The sequence below is a fragment of the Phasianus colchicus genome, chromosome 16 (assembly GCF_987193195.1).
Source record: "Phasianus colchicus chromosome 16, bPhaCol1.hap1.1, whole genome shotgun sequence".
Lineage (NCBI taxonomy): Eukaryota > Metazoa > Chordata > Aves > Galliformes > Phasianidae > Phasianus > Phasianus colchicus.
The window spans coordinates 10,894,580-10,912,229 of NC_143451.1; the positions used below are offsets into that span (position 1 = coordinate 10,894,580).

Consider the following 17,650-nt stretch of genomic DNA (forward strand, 5'->3'; position numbering starts at 1 on the left):
TTTGTTGTGATAGGACAAGAGGCTAAAAAATGAGAGGTATTCACTGGATATAAGGAAAAATGCAAAAAGGTGTTTGTATGGGAACTGCTGAGTCACATCCTGAACCACTGATGGAGCACCTGGGGAAAGGACCTGGTCAGCCCTGGGAGCACAGGTGAAGGCAATTTGGTGGTGTGACCAGAAAGGGTGAAGCCTGGCTGCACCTCTCTTAGAATTCATTTAAGGACTGCCCCTGAGGAAGGATCTCTGGTTGTATATCTCTCCCTTGTGGAGTCCTTCCTGTGAGCCTAGATCTTCGGAGGCAGGTGAGCACCTTTCCTTTCTTTTTGTAGTACCATCCCATCTGCACCAATCTTTCTAATTATGACAGTGTTTATGCTAAGGGCAGTGAGGAGTGGCACAGGTTGCTCAGAGAGGTGGCAGTGCCCCATCCCTGCACACAGCCACAGTCAGGCTGGATGGAGCTCTGAGCACTGATGGAGCTGTGGGTGCCCCTGCTCAGTACAGGGAGTGGGACCAGACAGCATTCAGAGGTCCCTCATAACTCAAATATTTCTGTTATTCTATGAAAACTGCCTTCAAGCCTTCCTGCAAGTAGATAGCTCCTGTCCTATCATAGCCACATAGGGTGGAATTTAAGAGGAGGTTCTTCTACCAGGGGGCTTCCAACTAGGCAGATTTTGCTAGGCAGGAAGCATGTAAAGAATAAATAATAATAATTAAAAAAAAAGTGACACAAAGAAACAACACAGAAAGAACATTGGTTCACGGTTTCCAGGCGCTGCTGCTTGGAGCTTTGCTATTGAAAACTAAAATGAGAGGAAAATGGGTGTGCAGTAGAGGAAAGGCATCACCAGCTCTTGGCAGGGACAGGCGTGGAACACGGATAGGGGCAGGATGAGAGTCCCCAGCCCTCACGGCTGGGATGAAGGGCGAGGTAGGGACCGAGGGCTGCGGAGCATGTGCAAGCCAAAGGCTCAGCCTTTTAGCTCCCTATTGCTCCCTGGCTAAGTGGTTTCTATTTGTTTTAACACTTTCATCTTTTATCCGCTGCATTTTATCTGCTACTTTAAATCTTTGTAAGTGAATAGGTTCTTAGTAAAATCATTAAGTTCCATTCAACTCATCTAAACACAACCCATTAGCTTTATTTGTTGCCTGGTTGCCTTATCTGCATCGATGTTATCTGGCTGTTCCTGTTGTAAAACAAAAAGTTAGAGAGAGGAAGAAACCCTCTTGCCGAAGGCAGAGCTTACTTTTGTTCTTATCCTGATAGAAAGGGATCCTTCTAGAAAGCCAGGTGAGATGCGAACTCACCCGAAATTCTCGCCCCAAACCAGGCTGCAAGAAGAACCACAGGGCGATATTAAGGCTGGCAGCAGTGCTGTGACACGGAGCACTGCAGCAAGGCAGTTCCCGTCCGTAGGAGTGGGTTTGAGCCCCACGTGGCAGCGATGCTGCACACTCACAGCTGCTCCAGGTGTCCTCTCGTACCCTCGAATGTACTCAAGAAGAAGCATTCAAGTTTTAATTTGCGTTTGATCGTTGGTTTTAAGACTCTGTTGAGAAAAGAGATGAGGAGGGTAGTCAGACTGTAAAGCATGCAGCACCCTCACGGTAAGCTGCTCAGTGCTGGGTCAGGCTTGTAACTGGCTGAGTGCAGCAGTCCAACAGAGGTGCAGCACGGAACTGCTGCCAGGTCCCATCCTGAATACTGCCAGGAGAAAACACATGCAGAGAGCTGGAGTTCAGAGGAACTTACATCTGAAGCAAATCAGCAGAAAAGGGATTTTCTGTTCTTGCTTGGCTGGAAGAAGCCTGATACACACCGGCTCAGCCTTCACTGAGCTGGGAGAGAGCTGTGATCACTCAGTTACTGGGGAATGGCTTATTGCTGCAGGTTGAAATCAAACTAAGGAACTGGGCTACCTTCAAAGAGCACAGTTGAAAGGCTTCAGCACAGAGCAAAGGCTCCATGATCCCAAGTCCAGCTCAGAGACTTGCTGTACAGCAGGGAGCAGCAGCAGGAGCAGCGCATCTTCTCTGCAGGACAGCACAAGCTCACTGTGGGAGCAGCAGAAATGAGCCCTGCCCATGCAGGAGCTTAGCAGGAATCAAACTGCTTCAACAGTGAGCTCAGGGCACTGAGTCAGCTCTCCCAGGCTCTCCTCACCTGTTTTTCCTGCTCCTTACATCACGGATTCGCACCCGCTGCTGAGCCTACAGGAATGTGAAAAAGCTAATCTTCACTTGCTGCTCTATTCATTGACAAATAGAAGGCAGAAATAAGAAGAGGTATCTTAAATAAGATGATGTCTACTTTGCAGCTCACTATAATAGTCTCAGAGTCAATGAACTGCTTTAGTGGTTTAATCAACTTAGACGAGAACAACAGCACAGAACAGCAGGATTTAACTAGAAGCAAAGCATGTGTAATAGGAATAAATTGGAGAGAGAACTGGAACTACACAGAGGTTTTAGTTTCTTTGCTGCCACTTGGCATGGAGAGCACCAAGCTCTAGTCCAGCCAAGAGCTCTGCCAGGTGTAATGAGCATGAATAGCACTGTAAGCTATTTAACCAGATCCCAGTTGTTTATCACAGCCAGGACTATGAACTCTTCAATTAGCTCTTTCTAGAGAGTATTTCTGAGGGTTATTTGGAGGCTGCACCTGAAGGCACCAAATTCCTTAATGAGCAAAGAGTTGCTGGAGGGTCTGTGGGAGAGCAGCAGGACCAAGCAGAGCTGTGGTTCCACCTTCACACTCAGCACTGGTGCAGCTCATCACAGGCAATGGGAATGGGTGAGACATGAGTGCACTCAGAGCTCTGTACAACAAGCTATGGCATAAAGTAATATCACACCTAAATATCTACTAAATGCTAAAGCAAAGCTCTCACCTGCCATTTCTTCCTAACACCTCATTCATTAAACTCTCACCACAGAACTCACCTTTCCCAGCAAACCCAAACAACCCTGGACTTTACCACTTCAGGCCTTATGTGATCCCTCAGCTTGTTGTGGCAGACTCAGGTGTATCTTGAGCAATTTGCTGTGTCTATAGAAAGAAGAGCTCAAGAACCACATTCTGACACTGCTTTTAGCTGGGAATGAAAAGCAGAGAAGGGAGGGAAGCTGTAAGGAATGTGTATGTTGTTTTCAGCTCATAGGAAAGAGGATTAGGTTCTGTTGGAGTTCAGCTACTTCTGTGCTTGAACTAACAGAATTTTTTTGTCAAGCCCGTGAGTGTGAGGATTCTTTCCTGCCTTGTGCTTGCAGAGGTTAGTACCAAAAGCAAACCATGGAGTAATTGCATAGCTGAGCAAGGGCTCTGCAAGAATCCTATGAATATGATGCTTCATTTGGGGCAATCATGTAACAAAGGGTAAAGAATGAGTCTTTCTAGAAGTCACCAGATAAACTTGGGACTCAATAGGGCAGATATAGCCCCAGAAGTTACTGAGCTGCATTGCTGTTTTCCTCTGTGTGGGTCTGGGACGTTGGGAATTGCAGCTGGAGCTTCTGCCTGTGGGGCTTTTAGTAGGAATTACTTTCTTTGGCTTTTTTGAAGTTTCATTAGGCTAAAATGCTGAAACTTCAATCTGTAGAAGAGGAAGGTTAAAGAGACACTGAGCAGCAATCTGGTTTGTTCCTCTGTCCTGAGGCAGAGCTGTTCTTATCGTTCCCAGCAGATCCTGGGATGGAGCACTTGTCTTCCCTGCAGCAGCCACCACCTGCAGACTTTGCGTCTCCTTGAAGGGTTTGTTCCTAATGCTGACCATAAATCTTGCTCCATTCCCAGGTCGTTTGCTTGCTCTCTCCATTCATCACCTTCTCAGTAGAAGGAGAGATGCTGACCCAGCGTGCTCCTCCATGCGAGGTACTGCTCTGGGGCTTTGATGCTGAGGACATGAAGGAGAGGAGGATGTTACATGAGTTTATCTCCTTGCTGTTACCAAGGTCTGGGTCAGAAAGTGCAAACACAGGACTGCTTTGAGGTCAGAAAACAAAACAAAAAGGTATGTTGTCTTTGTCTGTTTTCATCTTCCCATATCAGAAAAAGGAGATTTCTGGGAGTAGCTGATCTGGCCCATTATCTGCTGCTGCAGAAGGCTCTGGTCCTGTCCTTACAGCTTCTTGTCCAGGCTTTCCATAGGTCTCTCTGCTGAAGCCATGGCGGCTTCATTTCCCATAAGATCTCTGGGGGGATGAGAACTGGAACTTTGAGTGAAACACACCTGAATTCAATGATGGTGGCTGAGGCAGTTTTGTCATTCCTCTTTTCATTTTAAAACCAAACAAACAGAAAGCCTGACCAACTCCCGATGTTTATTTCCAAGTGTGAAATTTAAGGAAAATTAAAGATAAAACAGAAATTGCCCAATTTCTTTATCATTTCATTTTGAGCACTTAACTCTTTTTTTTTTTTTCCCCTTCAAAGGAGAACTGAAAAAGCTTTTTTTGTCAAATTGTTGTGGATTGCTGGAAGGATTTAAATTCCATTCCTACAAAGAGGCTCTGGCAGGCTGCCTGTATGCTGATGAGCAGTTCTAAAATATTTGTGCTTTGGATTTGGCTCATTAAGCTGATCTAAATGGGGATGCTTTTCCCAGCCCTTGAAGTTGAAAAATGGAGGGATGTATTCTGAATGTGGCATAGGGATGTTTTTCTACATCTCTCTTTTTCAGGTATTTCCTTTTTTTTTTTTTCTTTTTTCCCTCCAGAGGTCTTGGCAGGCTGAAACTACAAGTTCTGTGATAATAAGAATGACTAATTTGAATAATGTGTGCAAACCAATAACCTTTTTCATTATTTGCAAGGCTATTCTGCACCAGCAACCAATGTGGCTTTAATGACTTGCCTGCTTATGGCGCTGGTATATCAGTCAAGAGCATTTTGAATGTGTCCTATCAGAGCTTCTCGAAATGTTATGGAGAGACATGTGGACAGAGATACAGATATATGGATTTTTTTTTGCTTCCTTCCTAGTAGAAAACAACTTTTCCCCAATCAGTGTGCATTGAACGTAAGTGTGCTCCAGGGATGTTTTTCCCAGTGCTGGATTAGGTGCTGTCAATAACTCCAGTTGGTTGTGACATTTTAAGAATGCTGGATCATTTATTTTTTTCTTTTTAATTAAAGTCAGCACAGCAAACAGTGGATGGTGTGAACTGGAGGTGCACAGAGCCACTCAATATGCAGGGGATGTTAGACTGCCCTGTTGGATAATTTCTGCAGCTGCAAAGTCGAGGTGGGGAGCAGTGCAGGAGGAGGGACAAAGGGGGAAAGGTGGTAATGATTGGGGAAAAAGCAAATGCCTTCAGTGAGTGCAGTAGAAAGGCTTCTGCTGGCACGTGTGTTTGTTCAGGGCTGGCACCTCTCTGTCAGTGCTCTCAGCACTAAATGGTGTGCTGCAAACAAGCAATGCACCATTAGGGCTTTTACCATCACCGTAATGGAAGCTGCTGATTAGGAAGCTTTTTTGGAAGGGAGTGGGGGGAGGAAAAAAAGAAAAGAGGCTGTCGGTGGCAGCTGGGATGTCTGACAGCAGGGCATGGGGGGTCTGCATGAGACACCCTTGGGAGGGATTTTAAAGCCCTGCAACTTTCCCACTTTTCCTGCTGAGGGTTGCAGCAGACTGTGCTGGAAGTGGGAGCAGATGTGATCTTTCAAGGCTGATAAAACCATTTTTCATCGTGCATTTACTTTCAGATATGCTACTTAAAAATTTCTATCTTTGCTAAAATTGAGACCTCAGAAAGCTTTGGTATTTAACTTCTGCATCCTGATACTCAGCTGGGAGCATCTTCTGACCAGTGAAGGAGAATTGAAGGTTTCAGTCTAGTTTCTGGAGTCCTTTGGTGCTTAAGTGAAAGTGCAGAACTGGGTGTTCAGTTGGTGCTTTTAGCCCTGTGCTGTGAAAAGCATATGGAAATAAACAAAACCAGTGCACTCAAAGCAATCTGTTTATTTCAGCTACTTTTCTGAACAGGTGTGGGTAGGTGAGGCACAGCAGTGAAGCAATTTGTCTTCACGTATCCTAAATACAACCGACTCAGGGTGCAAACAGGAGGGGATGGGCATGGAGGAACCGGAGGAAAATGAGGTTTCTTGCTGCTGCATGCACCTCTGTTTTGATGTGAGATCAAATTCCCTGTAATATCACTTCTGATAGTGAAGCACCTTTCTTCCTCCTGATTTTCTCTTCCAGTTACCAGAGGTGAGAGTGCTGGAGGACAGTAATTAATGCCATGATCATGTCTAGAAAACTCCAGCTTGGCAGTGAGTACTCACAAATTGGATCCTAAGCAATGCCTACTGTTTTTCTTAGAAATGGAAATGCCCATGGTACCCTGGTGTTGTGCAGGAAGTTTTGCTAGCAATACAGCAGTCTAGCAAAGTTATGGCATGTGGCTGCAACTGTACTTAAAACTATTGCTCTGAGAAAGTTTTCTGGGTCAATATGCTGCTATTTATGTAATTCTAGCATTTTGCTCTCAGAATGTATTATTATATGAAATGGAACAGAAATGTAATTCAGGGTAATTGTATTGTGCAAAATACTAACACTGTGTGTTCTTGCCCACCTGAGTGGAGCAGGCATGGTGTAGGTGCTGGCAGAAAGGGGGCTTTGCTAGCAATGCTGTGCACTGCTAAGCATTGTGGTAGACGTGTTCCTTAATTAGCACCTGGATAACAGGTATTTGATGACCTGTAGATCTAGTCAAAACATCTTTTTGGGCTAGCCAGGCTCCCCAAATCCCTTCCAGTCTATACAATCCCCTCTTTTCTGAGGAAAAGCAGAGATTAATTTTGTTGCTACCAACTTGGTAGACTCTTCAGGGATGTTCTTGGGGATCTATATTGGGCTGCAGAACTGAGACATTCTGTGCTTTGTTTCCAGCTAAGGGTTAAAGCCTTTTGTGGTCATAGCTTGGAGCACCTTGAAGCCCCATCACCTCCATTCACAGGTGTCCCTGGCACGGACACAAAGCCATAAAGAGGCTGCTTCCTGCAGTCCTTCCAAGCAGAGCTGGATGTGCATTTCTAAAAGGGAAGACATTAATGCATCAGAGAAACCCCTACCAAAAGCTCTGAGCCTGAAGCTGAGGAACAACTACTCTACAGCTGGCTTGATTAAATGGCCATTGAAGATGATGTAAACATCAGACTCCTCACTATAGATGGCGTTTTCTCTCTCCCGCTTGAACATCCTCACCCAGACCTCATCTCCTTCCTGCAGGTCCAGCATCAGGCTCTGGCTCTGCATGATGCTCCGGTCGCTGGGCTGGGCATAGAGGATGACCATCTCCTCCTCGTTCTTCATCAAGTGCAGATAGGTCTCCTTGAAGTTCCAAGTGTGGACGTTGAGGCTGAAGTAGTAGATTCCTGGCACGTAGCAGAAGAACTTCCCTGAGAACATGTTGAAATGCTTGTAGAGGTTCACAAATTCGGTGTCGAAAATGACGTGCTGGAAGTAGTCTGAGCTATGCAGGGGCTTCCTGCGGCCCACTGAGAAGGCAGCATAGAGCTGCTTGCATGAGTGGCCTTGGGGGCCAGGCTGACCTTTCTGGCCCTTTCGTCCATTGAAACCACGTAGCCCTCTCTCTCCTTCCTTCCCAGCTGCTCCAGGGTACCCTTTTTCTCCCATTTCCCCCTTCTCACCTACAAACATAAAAGAAAACAGAAGATGCCAAACACCATCAAGCTCTTTATTCTCAGAAGCATGCCAGGTGAAAGCTTGGTCTTACTGAGTTCACAGTGCTGATGCACAAAATATTGAAGTAGTGAAACTCCATTACCTGACCAGATTACTTACGCAGATCCAGCTGAATGCACAGCTTAGGGCAAGAAAGGTTTGGCTAAAGATTTGGCTTCAGTCTGATTTGGGCCTTGGAGAGGCTTTGTCTGGTCTGCATGTCTCTATGCATAGCACTCCCTGACACATCTCCTATATTATGTGTTTAATTATTAAGGTCTTACTTTGCAAGACAAAGCATATGAAATGGAAAAAGTGAGTGAGAATTTCTGCTTGTTCTTTATTTCTTATTCTGAGGAATGATTTTTTTGGATAACATTTGCATCTGTTTTTTAGTATGTTATAACTTGAGCTCTCACTGATTCCATTTTCTGATGGATTAGAGCTTATTGCCACTCCTTATTTGTGCGCACACAGCCTGTGCCATGACACCCCTTGGGTAAATAAATCAGATGAGTTTCATCGTGTAGGAAAGAGCACAATCTCACAGATGAAGATGTGCAAGCAAGATGGAGGAAGGATGTTATGGCCGTGGTCACCTCTACCCACCTTTGAGGATGGTGATGTCTATGGTTGGCTGCACTTTAGGTACCGAGGAAGCAGGATCACTGCTCATCCTTGTGTATCGTGAGGAGATGATGGAGATGGGCTGCTCTGAGGGTCCGCAGCATCGCACGCACGACAGGCGCCGTGGCTCCCGCCTCGGCAGGTCCTGCACTGCCACGGAGCTGGGGATGGACACCAGGAGCAGGAGGAACACGGCGCTCATCTTCATCCGAGCCAGCTGGAGCGGGCAAAGAACAAACGATTAACACGGTGATTCGGATCAGAGCCGCTGATGGGCCATCTGCTAATGTTGCCGCAAGGTGCTTTTCTGATTAATTATTAGCTTATCTTGTAGTGGCACTAGGAGACTCCAGGTAGGAAGGGTTCCCCACAGCGTACTGTTTACAAGCAACGGAAAAGGCAATCCTCATCATGCATTACTTATGGTTGAAATATCTTTCAAGAGACTACACGTAAAAGCAGGAAAGAAAAAACACATTTTGAGATTAGAAGTGAAGGCTGAGGTCCTTAAAGGTGTAGCAAACACAGCTCAAGGTGCTGTTGCTGTCTGGCTGAGGTTGGAATTGCCCTTGCAAAAGGTGCTGGGTAAAAAGTGGTTCTCGATAACTGTTTTGTGTTTTGCTGTCCTGAAAAAATGAGAAATCAGATGCAGAAAATGAAACTTCATAGAAATTCATTTCTCAAAAAAAAAATTTGGTCAGATAAGTGCTGGTGGAAAAATGAACTTAAAAGCATTTCTCTTTTTAGATGGTTTCTTAATCTTTTGCTGGTAATCCTTCTGACATGACCTAGCCAAGTGGCTTGTGGCTTTGTCCATTTGCTCTTCTTAGCATAATTACTCCGTGCATTTTCTATTTTCGTTTTCCAGTGTGCAGAACAGAGCCAAATAGCTGGAGCAGACATGGACCAAACTGGGGCATGTTCTGCACAAACAGGTTGAGGTCATCTACTGCATTTTCAGCTGATTTTGGTAAGACCCAAAGGCCCCGAATACTGGATGAAATGAAGAGGCAGAAAGTTACTGGTGAGTGAGTTTTGCTTTGAGCTCCCCTCTACCCTCCATCTAGGGAGGGAATGGAGCTGGTAGCAGGCAAGTGCCTCCTCATACCATGCATAATTAGTGTCATTCTGCTCATTGCGGTGGTGTTTTGTTCCAGACAGGTTCTGGAATGATGCCCTCCTGGACCTTTTCCAAAGTCCAATTACTGAGATGGACTCTTGCTGACCTCAGGCTGGGAACAGCTAGAAACGCTCCTCTTCTACCAGCTCTAATTCCTGGAATAGGTGGGGATGGCAATGCATAGAAATCCTCGCTTTCAGAAATGGAACAATGAGCATTTTGCAGAGGGAGAGAAGGTATTTACCTATGAGTACACAAAGGCTTCACTGGGTACACCATGGGCTAGTCAAGAAAATATGGGGAAAAAAAATGATTAGTTTGGAGCAAGGTACTTGGATTGTACAGTCATTGTTGGGAGATGTTTTCTTCCAGTTCTTACCTGCCCCAAAAGAGCTGTCATTCACACCTTTTATTACTTGGTGTAATCCAGCTCCCTGGAAACTAGATGAATACTTATTAGCAGCGATATAATAACTTTGCTCCTGACAGCAGTGAAAGTTCTTTCATCAAACCTGTCATAACTTGAAATGATCTTTCTAGTTGTAATTGTACCTTATTCTAGGTACAAGTCTGAGGGATTAATGTTCCTCTATATCAGTGTTCAGGGTCTGAATTCTCATTTTCATTAAGTCCTTTTTAATTTTCATTCAGTCCTTAAGCCATCTTTGTGCTGCCAACCAGGACCAGAAATGCAGTGTGAGCCTAAATGGACAGTATATCATAAATAAGCAGCCTGTACGTGAGCAGAACAAAAAGCTTGCACTACAGAAAGTGTTTGATGTCCAAGTAATGTTTCTGGGGTCTCCTTTGCAGTGATTCAAGCTTGTATGTGTGTATGTATATGTGTGTATACATATGTATATGTGTGTATGTGTATATATATATACACATTATATTATACCATTATATATATATATATATATAATGGTCTAAGGAAGACCACATTCACTCGGAGACCCAGACAACTGGGGCCAGCATATCCTCCATGGGACTAAAAGCTATTTAGTCCTTGGGATTGGAGATAGTCAGTACCCTGGGGATAAATTCTAAGGCATTTGATTACATTAGCTGAACATTAAAACTGGAGGACATAATTGCTCATAATACCTTCAAGAAGGAGAAAGAGCATTCATTAAGAGGGGCATTCATAATGGGTGGCAGGCAAAGGCTTCATAAATATGAAGAAATTACTTCTACGTTTTTATAGGCCATTATTCTCTTTAAGATGAATGATGTTCCTATTTTTAGACGTGGCTGAAGGAAGAGAAGTCGGGGTGAAAAATCAGTGTTCAGGTTGTGCAGCTTTTACATTACTATAATCCAAGCACCCATTGAGGAAATCATGGCCGTTTGCGTGATTCACGAAGAACAATTACTCAGGTTATTGGCGAGAAATTGCATTTGGAAGATGAAGCCAAGCAGGCACGAATCCAGTCAATTCAGGGCATCCTGAACTGACACCCAGAGCCTCACACACATTTTCCTTCATGATTTCACATTCCCAAGCGGCTCAATCTTCTGGAAATGGTGTCAGATGTGCATTTGGGGCCAACCTAATTTTTTTTGTGTGCATGTATGTGTCACTGTCCTCCCTGCTGAATACAGAAACACATACTTGGTTGCAAAGTATTTGATTAGTTGAAGCTTCAGTGATGTTTACAAATAAACAGTTTCAGTTTTACGGTTTGCTTATAACAGTCAAGAAAGGAGAGGAGAAGTAAAGCATGAATGGAACAGAGGGAGGGGAGTCTGAGAAGAGTGAAAGAAGAAGAATCCAGTGGTATGGGGTTCAGGTTGAAAGGCATCCAACTTTAAACCAGAGGAATGAAGTGTGCAACAGGAAAGGAAATAAACTACTAAGGATTTCCATATAACAAGACTGTGTCAATCTGAAGAAAAGAAATGATTTGAGCCAAATTTTGGAGGAGAAGCAAACACAAATGATAGTAGGGAAGTCAAATTGATACCTTTTAAAAATATATATATATCAAAAGGGAGGATGGAGCTCAGCGCTTGAGATCTGTGAGGCCAAGTGAGCTGTTTTGTTGGTTTTTTTTTAGCTATAGTATTTTTGTTTTTCCCCCTCAGGATAATTATTTTGATTTCATTTTGTCAAATGTGGTGATGGTGAATTTGATGTTTATCCCTTTCAGGAGGCAGTGAGCAAGCAGCTCAGCACTGCTCTGCTCCAGAGAAAGCTCTTCTGCTGGCTTTGGAAAGTTTGGGGTCTGTAAATGTTTCACCTGGATGGAAGAGGAGGTTCTCAGCCTTCTCTTTCCCAAAACCATTTCTTCAGCTCAGCTTCTTTGAGCTTGAGTTCATATTGTAACAGTTGATGGATAAATGAGTTTGAAACATTTCCGTTGCAAATCTTGTGGCCACATTCAGAAAATGTGAATTGTTTGGATGTTTCTGGTGCTTCCTGCACAATGCTTGGGGAGTAGGAAGCTCAGTGTGAGGCCAGGCATTCAGCTGGTTCAGGTGTAACACACAATGCTAAGATAAATGAGCTCAGTCTCCCCGAAATGCTTCCAAACCTCCCCATGCCATAGCCATGGAACACTACACAACCAGCAGCTCCTGGACAGAAACATGATACGAAGGAAGAAGAAATTCTCTGTATATTAAATGGGTGTAGCAGTATTTAGCAATATTTTGGCAAATAATGAAGATTTATGAATCGTGAAATGAGACACTGAAATCTGACAAAAGCAGTTAATTTCAGGGCATTTTTGTGCTGACAATGCCTGATGGTTGGTTGTGTTCATCATAATGTTAGAATATATACTGCTGTTGGAGGGCTGTTTGAATGCACTAGAGGGTTTATTTGGCTGGAACTATACTTTAGATAAGGTTTATAAGACTGTCTTGTTGGTTTTTTTTTGTCCCTTCACTGAATTTGAGTAGATGGACCAGTTTACAACATAAAATATAAACCAATGGGCATCTTATCTATGTCTGAAAACTACTGTTTTTTCTGCAACACCTGTCATTCCTGATGTCTCCCTGCTGAAAAAAGCAAATTTCTTCCATTTCTTCAGGGATGCCACAAACATCTGTGAGGAAAGGACAAAAACCATTTGTTTCTATACTGTGAGTTAAATGAGGTGATGCTTTCTACCTGTATGCAACTTCTTATTTAAATATATTTGCTTGGCACTGAGAGCACCTTGATTGATTTCTCGGTTCATGATTGAGTTTAATCTTGCAGCTCAAAGTAGTAGCTTATGTATGAGATGCATTTGCTCATGCAAAGCTTTTTAATGACACTGTATTCCTGAAGAATTTTAACACTTCCATATAAAGCACCACATCTGGGCAACAGCAAGGACAAAAAAATCCCATAACAACTGCGGAAATAGCTCAGTTGCTCTGTACACGGGGAAAAACAAAAGGAAACAAAGCAGATCCATCTGGGGGCTGAACCAAAGGGAACTCCCCTCTATTAGCAATGTGGGGTCAGCAGTCCAAACCACGATGGGTTGCCTTGAGCTCTGCAAGCAGCCCCTATGCGATCTGTTGGGCTTCTCCTATTGCAGGCTAGTGGTACAGATCTGCATTAATCCAGTATAGGGCCCCGCTTTCACTGGCAGGAGTGTGGGTATGTTATGTCCTTACCTTGACGGGGTGCTTGGAGATTAAATCCCAGCCATTGCTGTGCTGAGCTCATGCACTGCAGCAGGAAGAGTTCGCGAGGCAGAAATCATTCTTGGATCTTGGAGCTGCACTTTAAATTTTTGTTAATGTTTTTACTTCCTGTTATTGCTCTGGCTTCACTTGGAAAAGCAATCTATGACTGTCTTTGCTCTGAATTCACTGTACGTGAAATGACGCCAGCCACTGCCCATTTTAATTAGTGATAAATATGAGCCAAAAAACCCATGAGGGAGGTTAAGATTAAAACCCTACTTGTGCCGCAGGGATGGAAAACACATGGATGTGTCAGCTTCGGACCTTGGCACTATTCCAGAGACAGAAATTATTCAGCTTCTGCTTTTTTACCTTTTGTCTCCTTACACGCCCTGAGCTCCTTGTCGCTCCAGCCTTCCTAGCATTGCTAGCAGCAGGAAACAAAGCAGTGCTGAGGCCGCTCCTGTCTGGATGCTGGACTTCCTCTTGGAAACTATTTGTTTGAGATTCTTTTTTTTCTTTTCCCCAGGAGGATCTAAAATTTCTTCATGAGTCCAAAACTATGGAGGACCGTCAGTGCTGAGCATGAGGCAGTTCTGCTCCAACACGATGCTGCAGAGATGCTCCACTCAAACTGGACATCAGCAACCCATGTGCAGCCATGGAGTGACTTCAAGTCTTGCAGATGAGAATATTTGGATCCTGAAGAGCAGCATGGTTTAAAAGTTTCCACTGTTTTGCAGATGACCGTGTTAACGCCCTCTTGTTCTCAGTGTTTATACATTGCACTGGGGTGAAGAAGGCTTGGGAGCAATGCTGGGGACAGCTCGAGCCCTGTGAGCTTGCTGGGAATGGAGGCACAGCCAGGATGTGGCCACTGAGAGGCCCAGGAATGTTATCGTATCCACAGTTTGCAATTGCTGCTGGGATGCTGGCCAGTTTGTAGATTTTCTGGGTAGTTGTTTTGGTTGGATGAGTTTTGGTGTATGGATGAAGTCCCTGATATCCCTGCCCAGGGATTGAATCAATCCCAATGATGTGCAGCAACACCCTGCAGGATGACCATGATGCCACGTGCACATCCCACCCATGTGCATAGGAAGAGGTGAGGATCCCAAGCAAAGCCCTTCTCCTGTTGCTGCACACACCCAGGCCCAGGGAATTCCATGGATTCAATGTGGGTGCTCTGCAAAGCGCACTTTGGGAAGAAAGTGTGCCTGTATGGAAATGGATGGGTACACATGGGCACCAGCATCTTCACGCTACAGGCAGTTAGCACACATCACAAAGAGGCAGCAAAAGGATTTTTTCTGTCTCCTAAACAAACACCCATCCCAATGCAAGCCTAGACAGTGATTCAACCCCATGCTGCCGCCACACCAGCCCACTTGCAGTGAAATCATTTGCAGGGTAGCTTCTCCCATGGAGCAAAGAGCACTGGTGAGGTGAATGGCACCAAGAATCCTTCACTCATCATAGCTGAATGGCACATTCTTGGGCATGTTTCTGTTCCATCCTGCCCCGGCTGCAGCCTCATCCTGAGCACAACCAGACCGGGCAGTGGTGCTGCAGCTGAGGGTGGGTGTGGAAGCAAGCAGCATTAGCAGAAACGAACTGCAGCTGGTGCAGCAGTAACCTGACCTTGTGCTTCTTTCTCCTGCTGTGGTGAAGCAAAAGAGAGGAAGCAGTGTGGGCAGAGACCACCTCTTGCTATGACTCACCCCACACAACCTGCTTCTGCAGGGTGGGAACGCTTTGTTCCCCATAGCAATAGTATTTTTCTCCCAACTTATTCAGACCCGTTTAACTTACCTTGTGACTCAAAACCCTGTCTCTTACTTTCCTTGCTGTTGCTTAGCAGGATGCATAATATGAAAGCTGCCGTTCATTCAGGTTCTTCAGTCCTCAGCAGCTGCTGCAGCTTCCTAGCTGGAGTCCAAATGAAACACTGAAAGTTCGTCCTGCTCCTTATGAAATCCAGCAGTGAGGTTGTTTGCAGAAGCTATTTTTTTTCTTGGTTCTTTGCTTGCATCAACTTGTGCTGAGTTTCTGTGCTTTTGTCCTACTATGGTTTCCCTACAATGCTCAGCCAGTCTGTCTGCGTGCACGGTGCCTCACACAATGATGGAAATGAAAACCAAAAAAATTTGTGAATAAGGGAAAAAAAAACAAAACCACAGACCCAAAACCACATTCAATGTTCCAGCCAAAGGAGAAAGTGCTGGGATCACATGGAAATAATTTTTCTTTGGGAGATTTCAGCATCATTTTGGGCAGTAAAAAGGAGAAAGAAAAATACACAGTGAAAGCTCAGGCTTTTATGCAGCTCTTTTCCAGAGAAGTAGATTTAGGGACCATCTCAGGAAGGTGATGTGTGGCAGCAGTACCTTCCCAGTGCAAAAGTATGCTGGTTTTCCTCCCTTCCTTAAAGGTCTGGGGGATAAAGCCTGATGCCAGACTACCCGTGCTGGAATGCAATGAGTGCCAGCATCCTAGGAATGAGAAAGGAAGGAAAGCTAGTGCACATTTGTGGCTTTATTTAAAGCCAGAAAAAAATATGAGTGCAAAAAATAATGCAAGCTCCACCATCATTCCCGCACTAAAGCTCCTGAAGAAAAGTAGCACCTTTGATCACTCTGTGAACATCAGGAGAGAAAAGGTGTATTTTGTCCTCTCTCAGTGCCCTTCCCTGTTTCAGGTCACAGCTCAGTGCTTTAAATATCCCCCCCCTGCAGTCCTGGCCAGACTGCAACGCTTGGACCCCTCACCATGGGGGCTTTACCCTATACACTGACCAGCTTATGCTTCTTTTTGGCACATTGCCTGTCCCCAGTAGCTCAGAGCTGTGGTCAGAGGCAGGGAAACAGACATCATGCTGGAAAAGGAGTTTTGGACATCTTTGCAGAATTTTTTTTTTTTTTTTTTAAGGCAATGATAACATTTAAAGATGTAGGGTGGATCTGGATTATGTAATGGAGAATGCAAATTGTTTGCAGATGACTTATGTCGGGAATGTTTTCATATCGGCGGTGGGAGATAAAACTAACAGGTGATTAACAGACAGAGAGACAATGAGGAGGACCAAAGGCTGCTGGGGAGAGAGGGCTGACACTGTACTACAGGGAAGAGTTACACACTAGTGCCATGCTCAGAGGCTTCATCAGTGAAATAACTGAGGTTTACTGCTGTCCCAGTGTGAACCCAAGCAGTGTCCAGCTCTCCATGAGTCACCTCCAGTGCTGGGCTCCTCCAGCCTTCCTGGAGCACCTCCTGCTCTGTCCTTCTCTGTCCCCATTCCCACCTCCATCCCATCCCTGTCCTCATCCACATCTCCATCCCTGTCCTCAGCCCCATCCCTCTCCCTGTTGCCATCATCTCCATCCCCATCCCTATCACCATCCCTCCCTGCAGGAGCAGGCTGTGCCCAGCACAATCCAATGGGGAATGGTCACACAGAGGGGAGCATGCGGCTGCAGCCTTTCAAAAGCAGCCAGGGAAAGAAAACTCTTACTCCTTCATTTTTTAGGAGGGACCTTAAAGAACCTCTAAGAAAAGAAATAAATTTGCCTCACATATGCCAACCAAAAGCTTGCTTTTTTTTTTTTTTTTTTCCTTTCTTGTGGGGAATTGGTAACTGTAGTACAGAGGTTGATTTTCCGTATTTTTCTCATAGTAGCAGAGTCTGAAATTAACCCTGGAAGGAGCTTGGTTCTCCACTTGGCTGTGTTGGCTCTTCTCGATGCAACCCCTGCAGCCCCTCCTGCTTCTGGGGGCTGTTGCTGACTTCTCCCTTCTTGCTTGGTCCCACAAAATCTTCTGGGCTCCAGAAACAAATATTCTACATTTACATACTGTGTCATTATAGAGGCACTGCATGGCTTATTTGCATGCATACAAAAATAGCTCCTAGATGTCACCCAGAAGAAAGAGTGTTTGGGGCTCTGAAAACGACCTTAGGTAGGCAAAAACTGTACAAAAAACTGTATAAAACCAGTTTATATGAAATATTTTAATTTTCACTCTGAAACTTAGGACAGACATAAACTGTTATGGTAACGGCGTCTGGCATCAGAGCCAGTCTCTCCAGATTAAACAGGTTCTCTGCCTCGTAAAATGACAGCCTCCTCTTTCTAAATAGTAATCGTATTCAAGGAAGGAGGATATTTCTGTTTACACACATGATTTATAAAGCTTGGCTTTTTTCCATGCAGGGAGCAAGGAAAAAAGAACTAACCAGTTTTGCAGCAAATTACTAAGAAAGTCAGTGTGAAGGTCAGGGCTCATTGATTCATCTGCCTGCACCTTGCTAGAGAGCATGGCAATAAGAGATTAAACCATACTCAGCTAGGAAATGCACATACCCATGGAGAATGTAAGGGTCACAAAGGACTGGCTGGCAAAACCATGCTTTTCTTTGCAGCATTGGCATGCCCAAATGGGTCTGGCCTATAGGAAATTAATTTTTCTTTCTAATTACTTTGTTTGTGGTTAGGGACATGCACTGAGAACATTTGTTTCAAGTACCACCTGAATGCTGGAGATGCCTGAGGAGGTGTGCTAGAAGTGCTGCAAGT

General features: G+C 44.7%; 1 protein-coding gene and 1 long non-coding RNA gene across 3 annotated transcripts; one reads left to right on the forward strand and one right to left on the reverse strand.

Annotated features, from left to right (window-relative positions):
• Window positions 1-223: 223 nt before the first annotated feature.
• LOC149915762 (uncharacterized) lies at window positions 224-10,247 on the forward strand. Of its 2 annotated transcripts, XR_016471697.1 has the most exons (4): window positions 224-305; window positions 3,803-4,019; window positions 9,195-9,350; window positions 9,484-10,247. It is a non-coding gene; the product is annotated as an uncharacterized LOC149915762 (long non-coding RNA). The 2 variants fall into 2 exon arrangements; XR_016471696.1 differs by having other exon boundaries at window positions 9,195-10,247.
• Window positions 6,275-15,192, reverse strand: C1QTNF8 (C1q and TNF related 8). The gene is made up of 3 exons (XM_031606584.2): window positions 14,889-15,192; window positions 8,309-8,543; window positions 6,275-7,665 (listed from the first exon to the last, which is right to left on the reverse strand). Exons 2-3 carry the CDS (start codon window positions 8,532-8,534, stop codon window positions 7,118-7,120), a joined length of 774 nt encoding a protein of 257 aa, XP_031462444.2. The 5' UTR covers window positions 8,535-8,543; window positions 14,889-15,192; the 3' UTR covers window positions 6,275-7,117.
• Between the last annotated feature and the right edge of the window lie 2,458 nt (window positions 15,193-17,650).

Excerpts from the sequence above, each read along its gene's own strand:
- C1QTNF8 (XM_031606584.2), bottom strand. The coding sequence starts at position 8,534 with ATGAAGATGAGCGCCGTGTTCCTCCTGCTCCTGGTGTCCATCCCCAGC. Across the intron at positions 7,666-8,308 it reads AGACATCACCATCCTCAAAG|GTGAGAAGGGGGAAATGGGA; the intron begins GTGGGTAGAGGT and ends TTATGTTTGTAG.